The sequence below is a fragment of the Danio rerio genome, chromosome 10, assembly GCF_049306965.1.
Source record: "Danio rerio strain Tuebingen ecotype United States chromosome 10, GRCz12tu, whole genome shotgun sequence".
In the NCBI taxonomy this organism is placed as follows: Eukaryota; Metazoa; Chordata; class Actinopteri; order Cypriniformes; family Danionidae; genus Danio; species Danio rerio.
The window spans coordinates 3,980,001-3,998,314 of record NC_133185.1 but is presented as its reverse complement, the minus strand read 5'-3'; the positions used below and the strand labels follow the sequence as shown (position 1 = coordinate 3,998,314).

General features: G+C 38.0%; 1 protein-coding gene across 5 annotated transcripts in view; it reads right to left on the bottom strand.

Moving 5' to 3' along the window:
• Nucleotides 1-4,964: 4,964 nt before the first annotated feature.
• rph3aa (rabphilin 3A homolog (mouse), a) overlaps nucleotides 4,965-18,314 on the bottom strand; it is a 53,829-nt gene continuing 40,479 nt past the window's right edge. For all 5 annotated transcript variants that reach the window (XM_073914354.1, XM_005172601.6, XM_005172603.6 and 2 more), the window contains 9 exons: nucleotides 16,100-16,179; nucleotides 15,909-15,983; nucleotides 15,673-15,782; nucleotides 13,207-13,333; nucleotides 13,060-13,116; nucleotides 12,269-12,417; nucleotides 12,007-12,088; nucleotides 11,734-11,830; nucleotides 4,965-9,424 (listed from right to left, as the gene is read on the bottom strand). In XM_073914354.1, coding sequence (XP_073770455.1) covers nucleotides 9,291-9,424; nucleotides 11,734-11,830; nucleotides 12,007-12,088; nucleotides 12,269-12,417; nucleotides 13,060-13,116; nucleotides 13,207-13,333; nucleotides 15,673-15,782; nucleotides 15,909-15,983; nucleotides 16,100-16,179 — 911 coding nt within the window. In that variant the 3' untranslated portion in view covers nucleotides 4,965-9,290. The remainder of the gene's footprint in view (nucleotides 9,425-11,733; nucleotides 11,831-12,006; nucleotides 12,089-12,268; nucleotides 12,418-13,059; nucleotides 13,117-13,206; nucleotides 13,334-15,672; nucleotides 15,783-15,908; nucleotides 15,984-16,099; nucleotides 16,180-18,314) is intronic.

The following is an 18,314-nucleotide window of genomic DNA, read 5'->3' as shown; positions in this document are numbered from 1 at the left end:
GGGGTGGGACGACACAAAAGGGGGTGTGTGTTTGGTAAATACAGACTTGGAAGCACAGGTGTCTGCTCACTCACTCACTCACACATCTATAAATTAGATTGTAAAACCCTCTGGTTTCCTGAGTTCACATGAGTGTAATTATCTCTCCGGCTGATCACTATCACTTTTTATTAGTGTCAACAATGCCCTCAGCAGTAAACACTTAATATCGTATTACTCAGGATGAAGCGATGCTTCACAACGTGACAAAATGACTCAAACTCCACCGTGGGAGGAGAAAGAAACATCCGATGTAAAACTTTCACATTGGAGGGGTCAGATTAAATTAGGTCAGCATGGGCATTACTACATTACACAGAGTTTATTCGAATCAGTAGGTGCTTATGTGTTTAGCACGCTCTTCTGTACAGTAAATTGGTAATAAATAGTTGCAATGCCAAAATGCATTTATTGATCTTTTAATAATGATTGTTCCCAGAATACTGCCATTATTTTTGTTATTATTGTTGTTGTTGTTGCTATTAATATTATTATTTATTATTATTATTATTATTTTATTTTATTATTATTATTATTATTATTTTATTTTTTATTATTATTATTATTGTTATTGCTATTATTATTACTATGATTATTATTATTATTATTATTATTATTATTATTATTACTATTATTATTATATTATTTTTGTTATTATTATTAATATTATTATTATTATTATTAATTTTATTATTTTTATTAGTATTTTGTATTATTAACATTATTATTTTTGTTATTATTATCATTATTATTATTAATAATAATAACTTTATTATTGTTATTATTATTATTACTATTATTATTATTATTTTATTATTACTATTATTATAATTATTATTACTATTACTATTTTATTATTATTACAATTATTATTATAATATTATTGTTATAATTATTATTATTAGTAGTAGTAGTAGTAATATTATTATTACTATTGTTATTCGTTTTTTATTATTAACATTATTATTTTTGTTATTATTATTATTATTATTATTAATTTATTATTGTTATTGTTATTATTATTGTTATTGTTACTATTATTTTTTACTATTATTATAATTATTATCACTATTATTATTATTATTACTATTATTTTTGTTTGTAATATTATTATCATTATTATTATTATTACTATTACATTTAAACATAAGAAACAGGCAGATTGTCCATATGTAATTAGAAAGTAGAAAAGTTGTTGCTAATTTATAAACCAGCCAAAAAAATAAAAATAAAAAATCCATGAGTATGAATTTGAAAGCATTTTACAGAGCTGCAGGACGCTGCAGTGTTTACCTAAGGATGCAAAGGTCACATGAGCTTGCTGTACGTGTCGCTCTGCGCTGATTGGTGCAAATCTCGCATGATTCGCACAAAGTTTCTGTCCAGTCACCATTGGACGCAGTCCTAATAACCATTACAGTTTTTTTACTGGTGCCATTTCTGCTGGTAAATGTAGTTCTAATATCAATCAGATGAGGCAAAACACAAGCTTATAATAAGATTTATATCAAAGGAGAGGAAAAACACATAATCATTTCATTATTTACTTTAGTGAAGAGTGGAAAGCTCTCTGAGGGACATTTACACCGACTGTTAGCTCAGTTCGAAATCAGTGCAATTATGTTACTACAGTCAAAACCCCAGTGAGCTGGAATTTGTGAATGTCTTTTCTTCCTTTGGTTCAGAGTAATAGATATTCATTCTAGACAGCCCTAAGAAAAACACAGACTCATAGAAGTGAGAAATGATTTAGCATCATTTGTTTAGTATAGTGATGCTTAAATTTAATTCTATTAAAAAACAATGTAGTTTTCGTACCAATAGTTCCACCAACATGACTTACACAACAAATAGTTCCCAACATTAGGTTTCTGAAATACTGCACTGTAAAAACTGCAGAGTTCCACACTATTCATTCATGTTGTCCCAACACAATTCGGTTAAGTTAATTTAACAAACTGAAGGGGATTGAACATAAAACAATTAAGTTGTCCCCAGAAAAATCTCTATAGTTGTGTTGTTTCAGCTCATTTTGTTCAAGTAGTTTGAACAAGCAAGAAAGCCCTCTCCCGGAATCTGAGGTGGTGCCACTGCATCAACCAACCAAGAGTCTCCAACACTGCGAGATGTGTTTAAAACTGTTTATATATTTGGTCACACTTTACAATAAGGTTCATTAGTTAATGTTAATTAATGCATTTACTAAAATGAACAAACAATAAACAATACATTTACTACTGTATTTGTTCATGTTAGTTAACGTTAGTTAATGAAAATACAGTAGTTCATTGTTAGTTCATGTTAACTCATGGTGCATTAACTAATGTCAACAAGCATGGACTTGGATGTTAATAATGCATTAGTAAATGTTCAATTATGATTAATAAATGCTGTACATGTGTTGTTCATGATTAGTTCATGTTAGTAAATGCATTAACTAATGAACCTTATTGTAAAGTGTTACCATATATTTTTATATAATATCTTTGGGGGAAAGTACATGTAAATAGTGCTGTAGCAATGAGGATTTTTTTACTAGCTGGCCTGTAAGTTTGCGTCATGCAATAGCTTTTTTTTAATTGGCTTTCAATTTACTTTAAAAAAATAAAGTCTGTGACCATCAAAAATGTATGATTTCCATTCTTTTCCCTTTTTTTCTCATGATAATCTATCATTCCTATCATTTTGAAACTTGCATTTGAAAAAAAAATCATGATCGCTGAAATCACAGTCACATGGCTTCAAAGAAAACTCCTTTCTTTTTATACACGTTTTTACTGAACGTTTGGCTTAGAATAATCTGAACCATTATCATAAACCCAAAGCTGTGAAAGCGATGAGTTTATCTGACCTTTGGGATGATGTTTAATGTGTTCGCGGACATTAAACGGTATCACACGATCAGATAAACTCCAGTAACCTCTATTGTCTCACTACAAATATTGTGAACTGTGCTCTCATACACAGGGAATTTGTCTCAATAATGATGCATCCAGTGTACAAATTAATTACACAAGACAATAAATGAAAGAACAATATATATATACGGTTGAAGTCACAATTATTAGCCCCCCTTTGAATTCTTTTATCTTTTGTTAATATTTCCCAAATGATGTTTAACAGAGCAAGGAAATTTTCACTGTATGTCTGATAATATTTTTCCTTCTGGAGAAAGTCTTACTTGTTTTATTTCGGCCAGAATAAAAGCAGTTTTTAATTTTTTAAACACCATTTTAAGGACAAAATTATTAGCCCCTTTAAGCTATATATTTATTTCTCGATAGTTTACAGAACAAACCATCATTATACATTAACTAGATTAGATCTTTTTAGGTTAAGAGGTTTTTGAGTTATTGCCGTCTATTACTGAATGTGTACGATCTATCGAAAACAAAACCAACTTAACCGCGCTCATTTCTGGCGCCCCCTTGGATGTACAGCGCCCTTAGCATTTGCCTATACTGCCTATGCCACGGGCCGGCCCTGCTACTCATTTTGTGAGTTTTATAATTTGCTATGTTAGACCCAGAGGGCATCCTCAGCATAACTGTGAAAACTACTTTCAATGCTCTTAGGAGTAGCATACAATGTGAAAACCAGCGACAAGATGATCCCAAGGATTACACATCCGGGACCAGGCCATATCCTGAGCTGCTGCTGCGCTGATGGTCGTGGGGAGTGGAGAACATGAGTCTGATTCCAGCGACGCTCCAGGGACAGACGAGTCTTCGCTGAGGCCATCTTCCAGCCTCCACCACGGCGACTGAAGCTCTGCACAAGACTTTTGGCCAGCGGAGAAATTAAAATGGTCGTGCCCAACTGAGTCTGGTTCTCTCAAGGTTTTTTTTCTTCACTCCCATCAGGTGAAGTTTTTTTTCCCTCTCCGCTGTCGCCATTGCCTCGCATGGTTCAGGATTGGTAGAGCTACGCATCGATGAATTTGCTCTTCAGTGTTTGAACTCTCAGTAATGATTAAATCACACTGAACTGAGCTAAACTGAACTGAACTGAACTTAAACACTAAAACCTGAACCACACTGTTCCAGTTACTATGACCATTTATGTGAAGCTGCTTTGACACAATCTACATTGTAAAAGCGCTATACAAATAAAGCTGAATTGAATTGAATTGAAAATCAATGGTTCATGTGCTGAGTCTTGTGCCACTCCATATTGAACTTGCGATCGATAAGACATTCATTCTTTATTGCTACAAATAACAATCAGAAAGGTAAGCTGCAATGACTGCTTTCATTGCTATGAAATGTGTCTGGAATTCCTCACAGATCTAAGAATGAACATAATCGTGTTGATTACACTTTTTCTAGAACTTCGGATCTCAACCTCAGCTTGTAATTCACTAATTTGAGTCGAGTTTTGTTAGGGTTGGGCTCACATCCTATTAGAATTGATTCATTAGTAAGAGTTGATTCTTTAACGTCTGCAAACCTTTACATTTGAATGACTTAACCAGTAGAGACATTCATATAAGGAAGTATTGACGTTTTTTCCTCTAGAGATCTCCAGCGCATGATTTGCAGGAGGCTGTAGCTGACAGTTTTGTAGTTATAATTTTGTCTCTAAAAATGTCTCTTTTAAGTAAAAAAAAATAATAATAAGTCATTACTGCTGTGTTGTCAAGACGCATCTGTTCCTCCTGATGCTTCATTTCTGGTTATTCATTATATAATGATGCAAGTAAACATGACGGCACCAGATGAAAGGCCAGTGGAAGTTTAAGTCCTCGTCAATTGTTCGAAGGTCAAGCTTTGAGAATGAGTTTGAAGATTACAATCTGGATAAGCTTCAGACACAACACCAAAAAAAACAGCCCTCACATGACACCTTGTACCAGAGACTTTCCTCTCACTCACCTGATGACCTTTGTTCCAGATTCCAGAAACACACTCTTCATACACCCGATCCATAGGCAACAACTGAAAACACTTTATTAGCCAACACCAGTTTTTTTCATACCTGTAAACGTTACAGAGATGAACTCCAACGCAACAATGACAAAACATATAACTGGATAACACGTCCATGAACTTCATGCGCATAACAATGAGACCTATCCATACGCAGCCGATGCGCTTTACAACTCAGACAACCTGCAATTAACTGTATACGACTCTAAAAAGGACTGTTCTAAGCTTCATATTCACAATTTATTATATCAGCTCACTAACTGAAACATAAACATAAAAAAACATGTATGGACAGTGTATATTTCTAACGCCAAACAACAGTGGACAATAGCATTCTGCATGCTATTTTACTTAAAGAAACACTCTGTTTTGGAAATAGACTCGTTTTAAGATCCATAGAGGTACAAAGTTGAGTTTTACCATTTTGGATCCATTCAGCTGATCTCTGTGTCTGGCAGGAGCACTTTTAGCTTAGTTTAGCTTAGCGTTAGCTATTGATAGGGATTAGACCATTTTACTACACTACCTGACACAAGTCTTGTCATCTATCCAAGTTTTAGGAACAACAAATAATAACTTGACTTCTAGTTGATCATTTGGCATCAAACCATGATTTTTTTCTTCACCAAACTTGACTGATTTCTATGAGAGTCTTTTGTCCATGTGGGTTCCAATAGGTCTACTGCAGTATTTTTTTGATGTTCGACAGATGGTTCATCGGAAAATTAGATTTAATGCCTGCCCTGCTGAAAAATCCAGCTTATACAAGCCTAGGATGGTTGGCTGGTTTTAGCTGGTCAGCCAGGCTGGTTTTAGAGGGGTTTTGGCCACTTCCAGGCTGGTTTCCAGCCATTTCCAGCCTGGTTTTAGCTGGACAGGCTGGGAGATGACCAGCTAAAACCAGCCTAGCCAAAACCTGCTATGTCCAGCTAAAATCAGGCTGAAATTGGCCAAAACCCTTCTAAAACCAGGCTGGTCCACCAGCTAAAAACAGCCAACCATCCTAGGCTGGTATAAGCTGGATTTTTCAGCAGGTATGCAATGATATTCGCCATATCAGTGAGCATTCTATGCGCTTGGTCCAGCTCTGGAGGAAATAAAAGTGTCTGATCTCTATGAACTTTGACATTTGTAGAAAACACTGTTGAAATTGGACCTGGCTATATGCGCAGAAGGGACTACCTGATATAGCCAGAGGCGGAGCCGCGGAATAAAGCCTCCAACCAAACGCTTGTATGTCAAATCAACCACGCCCCCCAAACTTCTCACTAGACCAACTGTATCTGCACAATAACTAAGGCTCACTAATATAAATACTGTATAAGTACTCACATTTAAAAACACGCAATGTGATGTGTGATGAAAGCAGTATTTAAAAAAACAATATATGTGGACTGCAGAAATAAATGCTCTTTCATACACTCTGGCCTAAGTTAGACTCAGCAATGAGCACAAAAAATATTTCTCTTACAACGGGCTGTTGCTATTTATTATCTTTATAGGGGTAGAAATATCATTTGTAAAATATGAACAATAACATATGAGCAACACATACATTTTAGAAAGGTTTTTATGTTTAATTAACATTAAACAGGACCCAAAATATACACATCATGGACAGCTACATATTTACCATGCGGGAAAAATCCTGCGTTTAAGGGTTTATTTGGTTTTATTTGGTCCGCACCAAGGGTAATAAATGATACATTGTTGCATTTTCTGCCGTCTTTGGGTCGCTTTCACACCACACTGCTGGCTTTGGTCCGAACCAGTTGAAAGGAACCAAAATGAAGTCATCTGACAAAATCAACATCTCTCATTGGCCAGATGTTGTTGAACATATTTCCTAAACTACTTATTGATTGGTCAGAATTCACATGAGGGAAAATGCCAGATAACTCCCGCAGGTAAACAAAACCGGCAGACACAAAATTTCGCTTTTTACTATGAAGGGACGACTGCGCTGACTGATTGTATCCCTGCTTTAGACAAAGTATACATTTCGAGAATGAAGCCCGGCTGGAAAACAGGGTTTTCATGCATCGCACTTCACTTCAGGCGTGAATTAATTTAGCTAAACTGCGACATGGTCATCTTGAGGAAATATTACCAACGATCCATCAGGTAATGTTCCCCCCCTCCTCCCTCTCTGTTGGTAAAGCGCTGTCAACAAATATTTTTCCTCCATATCCCATAATGCACAGCGCATCGGCCTACGGCAGCTGGATTAGTCCAAAAGGCGCAGTACTTTTTGCTGTTGGACCTGTTTTAGTACGAATCATATTCTCACCAAAAACGAACCGCTCCAGGGTTTGTTTAAAAGCGTACCGAGACCACCTCTTCAAGCAGGTCTAGGTACTCTTATTTGGTCTGCTTTTGGTGCGCACTTGAGTACGATTGCTGCATTCTCACCTGCCCAAACGAACCGCACCAAAAGGGGAAACGAACTCTAGTGCGATTCAATTGAACTAAATAAGGCAGGTCTGAAAGCACCCTAAAAGATATAAACACAGCAAGATTCTAAATATGAACAGGATATTTACACATCCCATCCCAGCACAATATAAAATAATCCTTATCAATTTGTGTTCCACCAGATCCTGTGTGTCAGATAGCTTACTGCTGAACTTATTTATCGTGGTACAATAACACAGAAATCGAATAATAAAACTTCAATCTCATCTCGAAGCTCCAACGCTCTGCTTAGAGGAACTGTCAATCACAATGACACGCCCTGTTTTTATAGCATTACATTTTTGGCTAAAAACATACTCTTTATAAAAACGAAGACCTGCACCTATAGCAGCTTGATAACCAGTGCCTTCATTGACCAAAACCCTCTTTCGCGTCTTCGCGTCGGCTTGGTAGCTGTGATCAGTGTGGGTGGGACCGAAAACCCGCACAAACCCGTTGGAGCGAGTGTTTTGGGTGAGTCGAGTCCAGTGAAGGAGCTCCAGATGGAGCCTTTTGTTTTGTGTTTACCTTATGATTAAAGTCAATGCACGTCCACCGGTTCCCGCCTCTGAATGAGCGAGTTTTAGCTACATGTACATTAAGGTAGCGTTCAGAAAAAACAAAACAACCACTAAGAAACTTGACAAAAAGGAACATCAAACCCTACTGCCAGCTAGCGTTTCGTAAGTGTTATGTGGAGAGACCCCACCATGATTGTGAAGTGCTTTGGGTGGATGGTCATACACGATAAATGCACTATATAAATACACATTACATTACAAGTAAGGTTTTGAAATCGGCTGCAATGCTAACTTTTTGGTCTTTTTGCAAGGTAGCAGTGTTAGCCAATGTAACGATGTCCGCTTGAGCAGTGTCGATTTCAGTTTTTTTCAATGTCTTTCAACATTTTCGTTAACTGTTTAAGGCTTTACTTTTGACAGTTCAAATTTAGATCAGTTTGGGGTTCGACAGAAAACATTTTAAAGATATCGCTGCGAAAGACAGAGACTGTGCCGCCTTCACATGACAACCAGAATTCGATATTCGCCATATCGTCCTAGAAAACAGCAACTTTTCATTTTCCTTAGTCTTAGTACGCGATGAAACTACAGAATAATGAATATTTAAATAGCAATATTATTGAAACTCTTTCTTGACTTTTTTAAGCAAGATGCTAACGGTCTAATCTGATTTAAGGAGCTCCAGATGGAGCCTTTTGTTTTGTGTTTACCTTATGATTAAAGTCATTGCACTTCCACCTGTTCCTGCCACCAAATGAGCGAGTTTTAGCTGCTTGTAAATTAAGGTAGCGTTCAGAAAAAACAAAAAACACTAAGAAACTTGACAATAAGGAACAAAAAACCCTACTGCCAGCTGGCATTTCCGAAGTGTTCATGCAGAAGTATAAATGCAAGACTATGCGCAATGGGTCACGCCGATCACTTGACGCAGAAATATTAATCAGCCTTAACTCTAGGGGTGTTGTATGAGCCTATTTCCAAAAAAAGTGGAGTGTTTCTTTAAAGAACTGGCATTTTACACAAGTAAAGCCATTTTTTTTCCCGCAGTGTCCTCGAGAATATTTGGTTACAGGGTTTGAAGACTAAGATAACTGCGTCACATCTGTATTTGTGAGGTTTTGTTCTTTAAGGCATTTAATGAATGACTAGCATACAGGATAAAACAAAGTAACTGAGTTTCCTAGGTTTTCTCAATTAGACCACTGCAGCTCATCACATGGTTTCAGGCGAGGTAAAGTCAAAAGAAACGGTTATCAGCAGTTCAAGCTTGGAAGCGAAATTACTTTGTTTGGAAGAGAGCATGGTACGATATGCTACCAGAACTGGAGATCTTTGGAGATGCGATGCCTCAGTCATCTGCTTCAACGCTGCTTTGATTCAAGAGAACATGCCAGCGCTCGATCTTCTTGTCCTTGTTTTTCAGACATTCATACCAGTGTTTCAAACATTCGCCTTTGGCGGTGATTCCCAGCTGGCATCCACCTGTGTAGAAAACACACCAGAACTTTTAAGTTGGCATGAAATGTACGCAAAAATACATTCATTCGTTTTCTTTTCGGCTTAGTCCCTTTATTATTCCAGGGTCGCCACAGGGGAATGAACTGCCAACTTATCCAGCATATGTTTTACGCAGCGGATGCCCTTCCAGCGGCAACCCATTTCTGGGAAACATCCACACACACTCATTCACACTCATACACTACAAACAATTTGGCCTACTCAATTCACCTGTACCACAGTCCAAAGCCATACGGTACAGGTGACTTGTCCGTAGTGTATGAGTGTGTATGGATCTTTCCCAGAGATGGGTTGCGGCTGGAATGGCATCCGCTGCGTAAAATATATGCTGGATAAGTTGGCGGTTCATTTCGCTGTGGCGACCCCGCATTAATAAAGGAACTAAGCCAAAAATAAATGAATAAATGAATGTTGGCAGAAGGAGACGACCGTCGTGATGTTAATGTAGTGATGAAAGTTAATTTGGAGCTAATAATATGGCAAAACAATCTGAACTTGAATTGTGTTAATTTGAATTATTGACAATTGTAATTTAATAAATCAGAATTTTTATATGCCGTTTTATTGTTTTGAATTTCTTAATTAGAATTTAGTTATTTAAATTTGAATTTCATAACTTGAATATTGAACATCTGAAATGTAAGACGACTGAATTTTTCAAGGCTGATTTTTGTTTTCAGACTTCAGATTTTTGTGTGCTGAATTAACAGACTGCAGATATTGGGTTTGTAAAAATACAGTTTCAAATTCAAGATGAAGAAATTCAGAACATCAAATTCAATATCCTAAAACTCAAAACCAGAAATTCAGATTGTGAAATTTAGATTCAGCAGAAAGTAGATGGTTTAGATATTATAGATATTATACAAAGCTCAAACATGTGACCATTTTGGTCGCATATGCGCCCGAAATTTGACCTGTGCGACTTCAAAATATATTTGGGAGCATTTGTGCGAGTGCAAAAAATTGTTGTGTGCGACCAGTTTTTACTGCAAAATGTTCACCACATGCGCGGATTCGGGAGACATTCACGCAGAAAGCATCTCTGCACTTGAAACGCATCACTCAGGAATGTTTTAAAACAGTTGTCATGTCAACTTGCTGCAGTAAACAAAGACCGTCCGTAATGCTTGCCCCGCCTTCGCGCTCTTCTTATTGGCCCACCACTGCTCTAGCACTGAAATATCAGCTGTCAATCACTCAGTCAATGCCTTCTGGCTTGGGATGACAGAGAGAGCTACTACCGTGAAAAACTGTAAAGCGCTGAAGATGAGAATGAAGATAACACTGACAGATTTTGTTTTAGAAACCATGGCATCTAAAGTTACAAATAATGACACATCTTAGTGATCATGTGCTGAATGTTTATCCACCATCTACACTTTTCGAAGAGTGGATAAAAGACTTCCGTTGTCTTCAAGTCCGCTATGAAAAGTCTGTGGGATGGAGTTTTCAGGTAACTGTTTGCCACATCTAGCACGAGAGCTTCAGTTTAATCCTTTATATAATCGCCAGATGCTGTCCGCCGTGCAAGTGGCAGCTATATGTCAAATTTAACACCACGTACACCATCGCAAACGGGCTTACACTGACTAAACTAATATCGCTACTCATAAAAAGTATTGATATTAACATGACGTATGCATATAATAAGGTACAGTATATGTCAAAAGCATCAGGGCAATATCAGACAGCACCCGTGAGAACAGCACAGTTATATCGTTAACAGATTCATTCATGTCAAGCAGTGCGTGCAGGGCCGGTGAGCGCTCCGTGTATCTTTTAGTCACTCAGTTATGTTAAAAAATAATAATTTTTCTTTGTGATAACGGGATTTCGTTGAGACATATTTTCCTCACGCTAACATATATATTTTTTTGCTTGTTAGTTTGATTACTGTTGATTTCAAATGCAATAATATGTTTGTATAAAACTTGTAGTAACGGTGCTTATAAGTGCGACTAAATTTTGGCTGATGCGCCTTAATTTTTAAAGTAAGGAGCACCAGTGCTACCAAGCAAAAGGGTTAATTTCGAGCCCTGTTATACCTTATAGATATCATACCCATAGCGCATGTCTTTGGACTGTGGGGGCAAACAAAGCACCTGAAGGGAAGCAACACAAACATGGGGAGAACCTGCAAACTCCACACAGAAATGCCAACTGGCCGAGCCAGGACTCGAAACAGCAACCTTCTTGCTGTGAGGTGACAGCGCTAACCGTTGAGCCACCGTGTCGCCATTGAAATGGAAAGTATGTAAAGTATTTCTCACCGATGAAATCATTGGATTTTCCCATATCATAATCCCAGACAGAAACATCCAAAGTCTTCTTGGCCAGTTCACCATGCTTGATTTCATAGCTGAACTCCTGTAATCAAACAAATATATTTTAACATGACAACAACAACAAAGGAAGCATGACATTTCCCATGATGCATGTCAAGAAAAGCATATGAAAGCACTGTGACGGAAGCACATCAGTGTCATGCTTCAAAACGTTCCCTGCAGGTCACATCGCCAGACATGAAGAGAAAGAAAGAGTACCTCATTAAACTCAGGGTTAAGGGTCTTCTTTTTGATCTGAGTCTTGTACTTCGCTTTCTTTCCCATGTCAGGCTTCAAGCAACTGCAAAACAGCACAAGAATTCAAAGGCGCTTTTGTGATCATTAAACAAGCCTAATGAGCGCCACAAAACAACACCACCATGCGAACGATGAACACAGAGAACGTTTTAATCACACTTAGAGAACTGCTTTCAGTGAATCTGCTTCTGATTTCGAATTAGATCGTGTTAGAGTTCCTTACATCTTTACAAACGGGTCTGAATAGCCATTGGAGTCCATTGCTGCCAGATGAGCACATCGGACGACACCCACGATCAGACGACCTTGTTGACTGTTGTAGGTGAGGGAAACCAGGATCCGTCCTCTTTCCTCTGCTTCATCATCCTTCAACTAAAAAAGCCACACGTAATATGAGTGAAGCCCTCATTTATGACGATGCTTTTTGCAATTATTCAAACCCAACCGAGGAAAACTGGAAATACATGCCTGATGCCCTACTGAAAAAAACAGCTTAAACCAGCCTAAGCTGGTTGGCTTGCTTTAGCTGGTTGACCAGGCTGGTTTTAGAGGGGTTTTGGCCACTTCCAGGCTGGTTTCCAGCCATTTCCAGCCTGGTCTTAGCTGGAGAGGGTGGGAGATGACCAGCAGGCAGGGAGAACATGCAAACTCCACACAGAAACGTCAACTGAGCTGAGGCTCGAACCAGCAACCTTCTTGCTGTGAAGCGACAGCACTACCTACTGCGCCACTGCCTCGCCCCAAAATACAAATATGTATGAATATTTTTATCTTACTGTGGACAAACCTGTAAAGTTATTTATAACATGCGTAGTATTACACAAAGAGAAATAAAGTTTGAATGCCTTACTGAACAGCACATTTCCAGCAAGAATATACCTCGGGAACGTTTCAGTCTTGTGTAGTGCAAGTTTGCAGTTATTTCTTTGTAATATTAACAAGTTTGTAATAATGCAAACTTTTTGACCAGTGTTTATTTTCATATGTAATTCCCAAAATGCATAACACCCTTACCTCCTCCTCATAAAGCGCCATGCCACGAGAAGCTCCACCACCAGCAGTACGTCTCACCTGCGCACAAGGCGTTAAACTCAACACAGTGCAGTCCTTACTGTAAACTTTCAGCTAAAAGCATTGTTCATGGTTCCCCCTTCAGCTTACCGGAATCACTCTCTCCAGACACACGTTGTAGGTCTTCTTCTGGTTCAGCTTCAGTTTTTTCAAGACCACCCGCGTCTCGCCGATAAACTCGTTATGGCCGAACTTGTCCTCATCGCTGACAGAAAGCCTGCCAGGGAACAATGCGGATGCTGACCCTTTTCACTCTGGGAAATGTCACAGCTTTAATTAAGTCCCCTGCAAACTGTTCTAACTGAATACTTTAGCGTGCCTCTTTTAAATGCAATGATTAATTTCAGGAATTTCTGATGCATTAACAGGTGCTGTATGTAAGTTTTTGACTCATTAGTCGGCAGCTAGCTCTCTGCAACTCTCACATAGTCGCCCATTAAAGCTAAGCAGAGCTGAGCCTGGTCAGTACATGGATGGCAGACTACATGGGAAAGCTAGGTTGCTGCTGGAAGTGGTGTTAGTGAGACCAGCAGGGGGCGCTCAACCTGCAGTCTGTGTGGGTCCTAATGCCCCAGTATAGTGATGAGCACTCTATACTGCTCAGTGAGTACCATCTCCTGGATGAGACATTAAAACCAAGGTCCTGACTCTTTGAAAAAGTGTTGGGGTTTAACCCTGGCATCCTGATCAAATGTGCCCACTGGCCTCTGTCCATCATGGCCTCCTAACCAACCCCATATCATAATTGCCTTCATCATCTCTGTTTCCTCTCCATCAATCAGCTGGTGTGTGGTCTGGCGCAATATAGCTGCCGTCGTGTCATCCAAGTGGATGCTGCACACTGATGGTGGATGAGGAGATTTCCCCAAAAATTGTGTAAAGTGCTTAGAGTGTCCAGAAAAGTGCTATATAAAAGTAAGCAATTAATATTATTATTATTATTATTATTATTATGATTATTATTATCCTTACAATTTGCAGAGCTTTTTTACGATGACTTGGGTTACAAGTTGACGTAAAAATATACACTAAAAAATGATCTCTTATAAAAGTGAGTCAATCCATTGCCTTAAAAGTGACAAGTTGATTTTACTTTAAAAATCTAAATAAATCTGTTGTAACTCTGAAGTGTTAAGTTCACTTAATTTATTTTTTTAACTATGCACCTTTAGTTAATAGTTAATTTACTTAATCATTTTAAAGCAACTGGTTTATTCAACTTTTAACCCAAGTAATGCACTTGACTCGATTTAAACTGAGTAAACTTAAAAAGCTCTGCAGCAAGTTGCATTATGCTGCATTCACACCAGACACGGATGAAGCGTCAAGCACGAGTGATTTACATGTTAAGTCAATGCAAAGATGAGAATAGTAACCCTGCAGTGTGTTTTGTGTAATTGACGTGAGTTGAGCATTTTGCGCGTTTGATGTGCTTAACGTGCGAATCGCGAGTTGGAAAATCTGAACTTCAGCAGACATCCGTGCCACATTAACCAATTATGAACTTGCTCTTGTAGGGGTGTGATTATGACGTAGTGCCTGTTGTTGGTGTCATGAGGTAATCCTCTCGCCGACATCGGACAACAGTTCATCAAACTGGGCTTGGCTCAGTCTGAGGCACCGCTGAAAGCCTCCATCATCCAGGTACAGTTACTGGAGGAGTAAATGAACTCACAGAGCTGGGTGCACCTCAGAAAGGATCTAGAGGACTCAGACATGGCGCCGAACAAATCTACGCTGTTTTTCAGTTTTCCTAAAGCACATAAACACAGCTTTTCTCTCAATAAAATCCAAGTTAGCCATTTAGCAATAAAGCTAGAGTCAGCGGGCAGACAGAAGCCCTGCCCATGATGGGAATCTGCATCTATTGTGAAGTGAATTTGACATGCGGATGAAGCAAGTAAACTCAAAATGTTCACGCATCTATTTAAGTGCGAATATCGCGATTTATTCGCATGTTCCACATCTGGTGTGAACACAGCATTACCATTTTAAGTTGAGTCATTGAGTTGTTTTGTATGATAAACAGTATTAAAATCAGTTATTCTCCTTTAAAAATATGCCTTTCTTTGTTTTAATTGGATAATAGGCCGGGTATTTTGAATTTGGACTGCAATAGCTAGTTCAACCACTAGGCTGTCATTTATTCATTTTCTTTTCGGCTTAGTGCCTTTTTTAATCAGGGATTGCCACAGTGGAAAGAACCACTAACTTATCCAGCATGCACAGCGGATGCACTTATAGCCGCAACCCAACACTCGGAAACACCCATACACACTCTTTCACACACATACACTACGGACAATTTAGCTTATTCAATTCACCTATAGCATATGTCTTTGACTGTGGTGGAAAGCGGAGCACCCGAAGGAAACCCACACGAACATGAGGAGAACATGCAAACTCCACATAGAAATGCCAACTGACCCAGCCGGGGCTTGAACCAGCGACCTGCTTGCTGTGAGGCGATCATGCTACCCACTACACCACCGGGATGCCACCATCATGCTGTCAATCCTACATACTGCACCTTTAAGTACAAAACACTGGTTTTACCTGAGAGTTTTTTTCTGCATGTCTTCGTTAGTGATGCCATGATAAACAAGGGTCTCGTTCCACACAGGATTCAAGGTGGTACGAAGCGTCTTTGTTCGTAGCTTGTTAGACTGTGAGATTGACAAAAACAGCAATCAAAATGGATGTAATTTGAAATGGATCAACATTTCAATCTGATTTCTTACATATAATTTAGTTGCCTGTAAGCAGAGGTATTGATATAGAAGTAGGATTACCTTACTGGCACCCGGAAGCAAGTGCAGCTTCACATAAGGATCGGCCAGACCATTGGAGTCCATTGGCTTGAGACCCTTCACCAAACACAAAGCAATTGCATGGATTACAGCCGTATTCACTGTGACATGATCCATCAGGGCAAAAATAGCTCGCATTGAAACTGCCCGTTCAAAGGAAAGAAAGACAATACCTTTGCTTTGATTATATTGCAGTGCAGTTCATTTTTCTCCTCCGTGTACAGCAGACTGAACTCCAGCATGCCCAGAGTGGCTGGAAAATGGACAACGTGATGTCAAAAAAAAAAAGCTGACATCAAACAATAGCTATATTCTCATCCAAAGAATTCTGGACTATCGCATTAATCATTTGCACCGTTTCCATCCAACGAGTCAAAGAACAAAACTGTCACTTTCTGATAAACTGAAATCAATTATCCAAAAGAAAAATGGAGTTTGCTGGAGTAGGAGAAGCCACTGTGAGCCTTTATTCTTATATAATACGGCGAAGTGCAATAAACATATGGTGGATTTTGGGCTAAGGACTATTCTGGGAGGTAATAATACTGAACCACTTTAATGACAGACTTTGGCTGAGGGATTTTCCAATGACCAAAACAACATTTCAGATATTTTACAATGTGCTCAGTCAACTGGTTTCTCCATTAATGCCATACCATCATGTCCATTTTTGCTACCTAATAGCCACAATATTTATGCAATCTGTGATGAAAGACTTGCATGCTAAACCATTTTGTTCTTTGTGCTTCCCATTGGGGACAAACACCATGATTCATCAGGGAAGGGGCTGGATAAAAAGAAAACCCTCTCCAATATTCCAAATTGCACTGCAATACCTAGTTCTGGGCGATAATAATACTAAACCACTTTGATGACAGACTTTAGCTGAAGGATTTTAGAATGACCAAAACCAAAATTTCAGATGTTTTACAATGTGGCTGGTCCACTGTTTTGTCCATTAAGGCCACCCTATCATGTCCTTTTAATTATCACATGGCTTTTTTTATGTGCATGCTGGAATTGAATCGATAAATGTGTTTCTATCATCATTTTTTTTTTATCAGATAAAAAGTTTAGATCCCACTTTATATTAAATGGCCTTAGCTAATATGTACTTACACAGGATTTAATAGTTTGTTACAATGTACTTATTGTGTAAATACATGTATTTACTGTGTACTTATGCTTGATTAAATACATGTATGTAATTACATCTGTAATTAACTTTTGTAACTACATTTATAAATACACTGTTGACCATCCCATACACCTTAATCCACCCTTAAACCTACCCATACCACCAAACCTGTCCATAACCCAACCTCTATTCCAACTCAAGAGCACCACAAGTGTTCTCAAATACATTATAAACACAGTAAGTACATTGTATTTATTTTTTTGATGTAAGTACACTGTAAAAAGTCATTTTGTGGCCTTGTAGATTTCATTAATATTAATATGTAAACTTTATTTAATAAAATTAATTTCTTGATTTTAGGGCATTTTTTTGCTTTGAAATCAATTAAAAATGTCTGTAATAAAATATAATCAACTTTATTATAAGAATTTAGCTGTTATTTTCGAATAATTTCAGAAAGAGAAAATATTTATTAAATCCAACGTGATTTTATCATACGAATTTAGCTGTTATTTTCGAATAATTTCAGAGAGAGAAAATATTAATTAAATCCAACGTGATTTTATCATACAAATTTAGCTGTTATTTTCAAATAATTTCAGAAAGAGAAAATATTAATTAAATCCAACGTGATTAAAATTAGCATTTTCAAATTAGCCAGGGGCACACAATTGTGACCAGCTGCCCTCGCCGGGTACACAACTGATGAGCGCCCGTCAGGACCTGGAGGTGGACATCCAGCCTGATCTCACGAGAAAACTTAAGTATTTTACGTTTTGCCAGTTTAGTGGCTAATTTGTACGAATTCGTACGAGTTCAGTCGTACGAAATGGTACGATTTTAAAAAGGAGGCGTGTCACCTGACCCCACCCCTAACCCCAACCGTCATTGGGGGATAAGCAAATCGTACTAAATTGTACGAATTAGATCGTACGAATTCAAACGAATTAGCCACTAAATGAAAAAGTTACGAATTGCCGTGAGATTGTGTTGGGACATCTCAGCAATTTTCAAAAGACATTTAAAAATACGCACAATCTTTGGAAATAAACCGCGGATTTGAGTTTTAAACAACTACATTCTCGCATGAACAACCGTTAAAACTGTATTTCATGGTACATTTAGGGCAATATTTGATTATTGTTTTGGTTCTGTTCAGTGTGAGATTGAATCGGATTGAACCGTCTTTGAATTAAACTGTTTGCTGCGAGATCGGGAATCTTTTTATCGCACATGTTCAAAAGCTTATA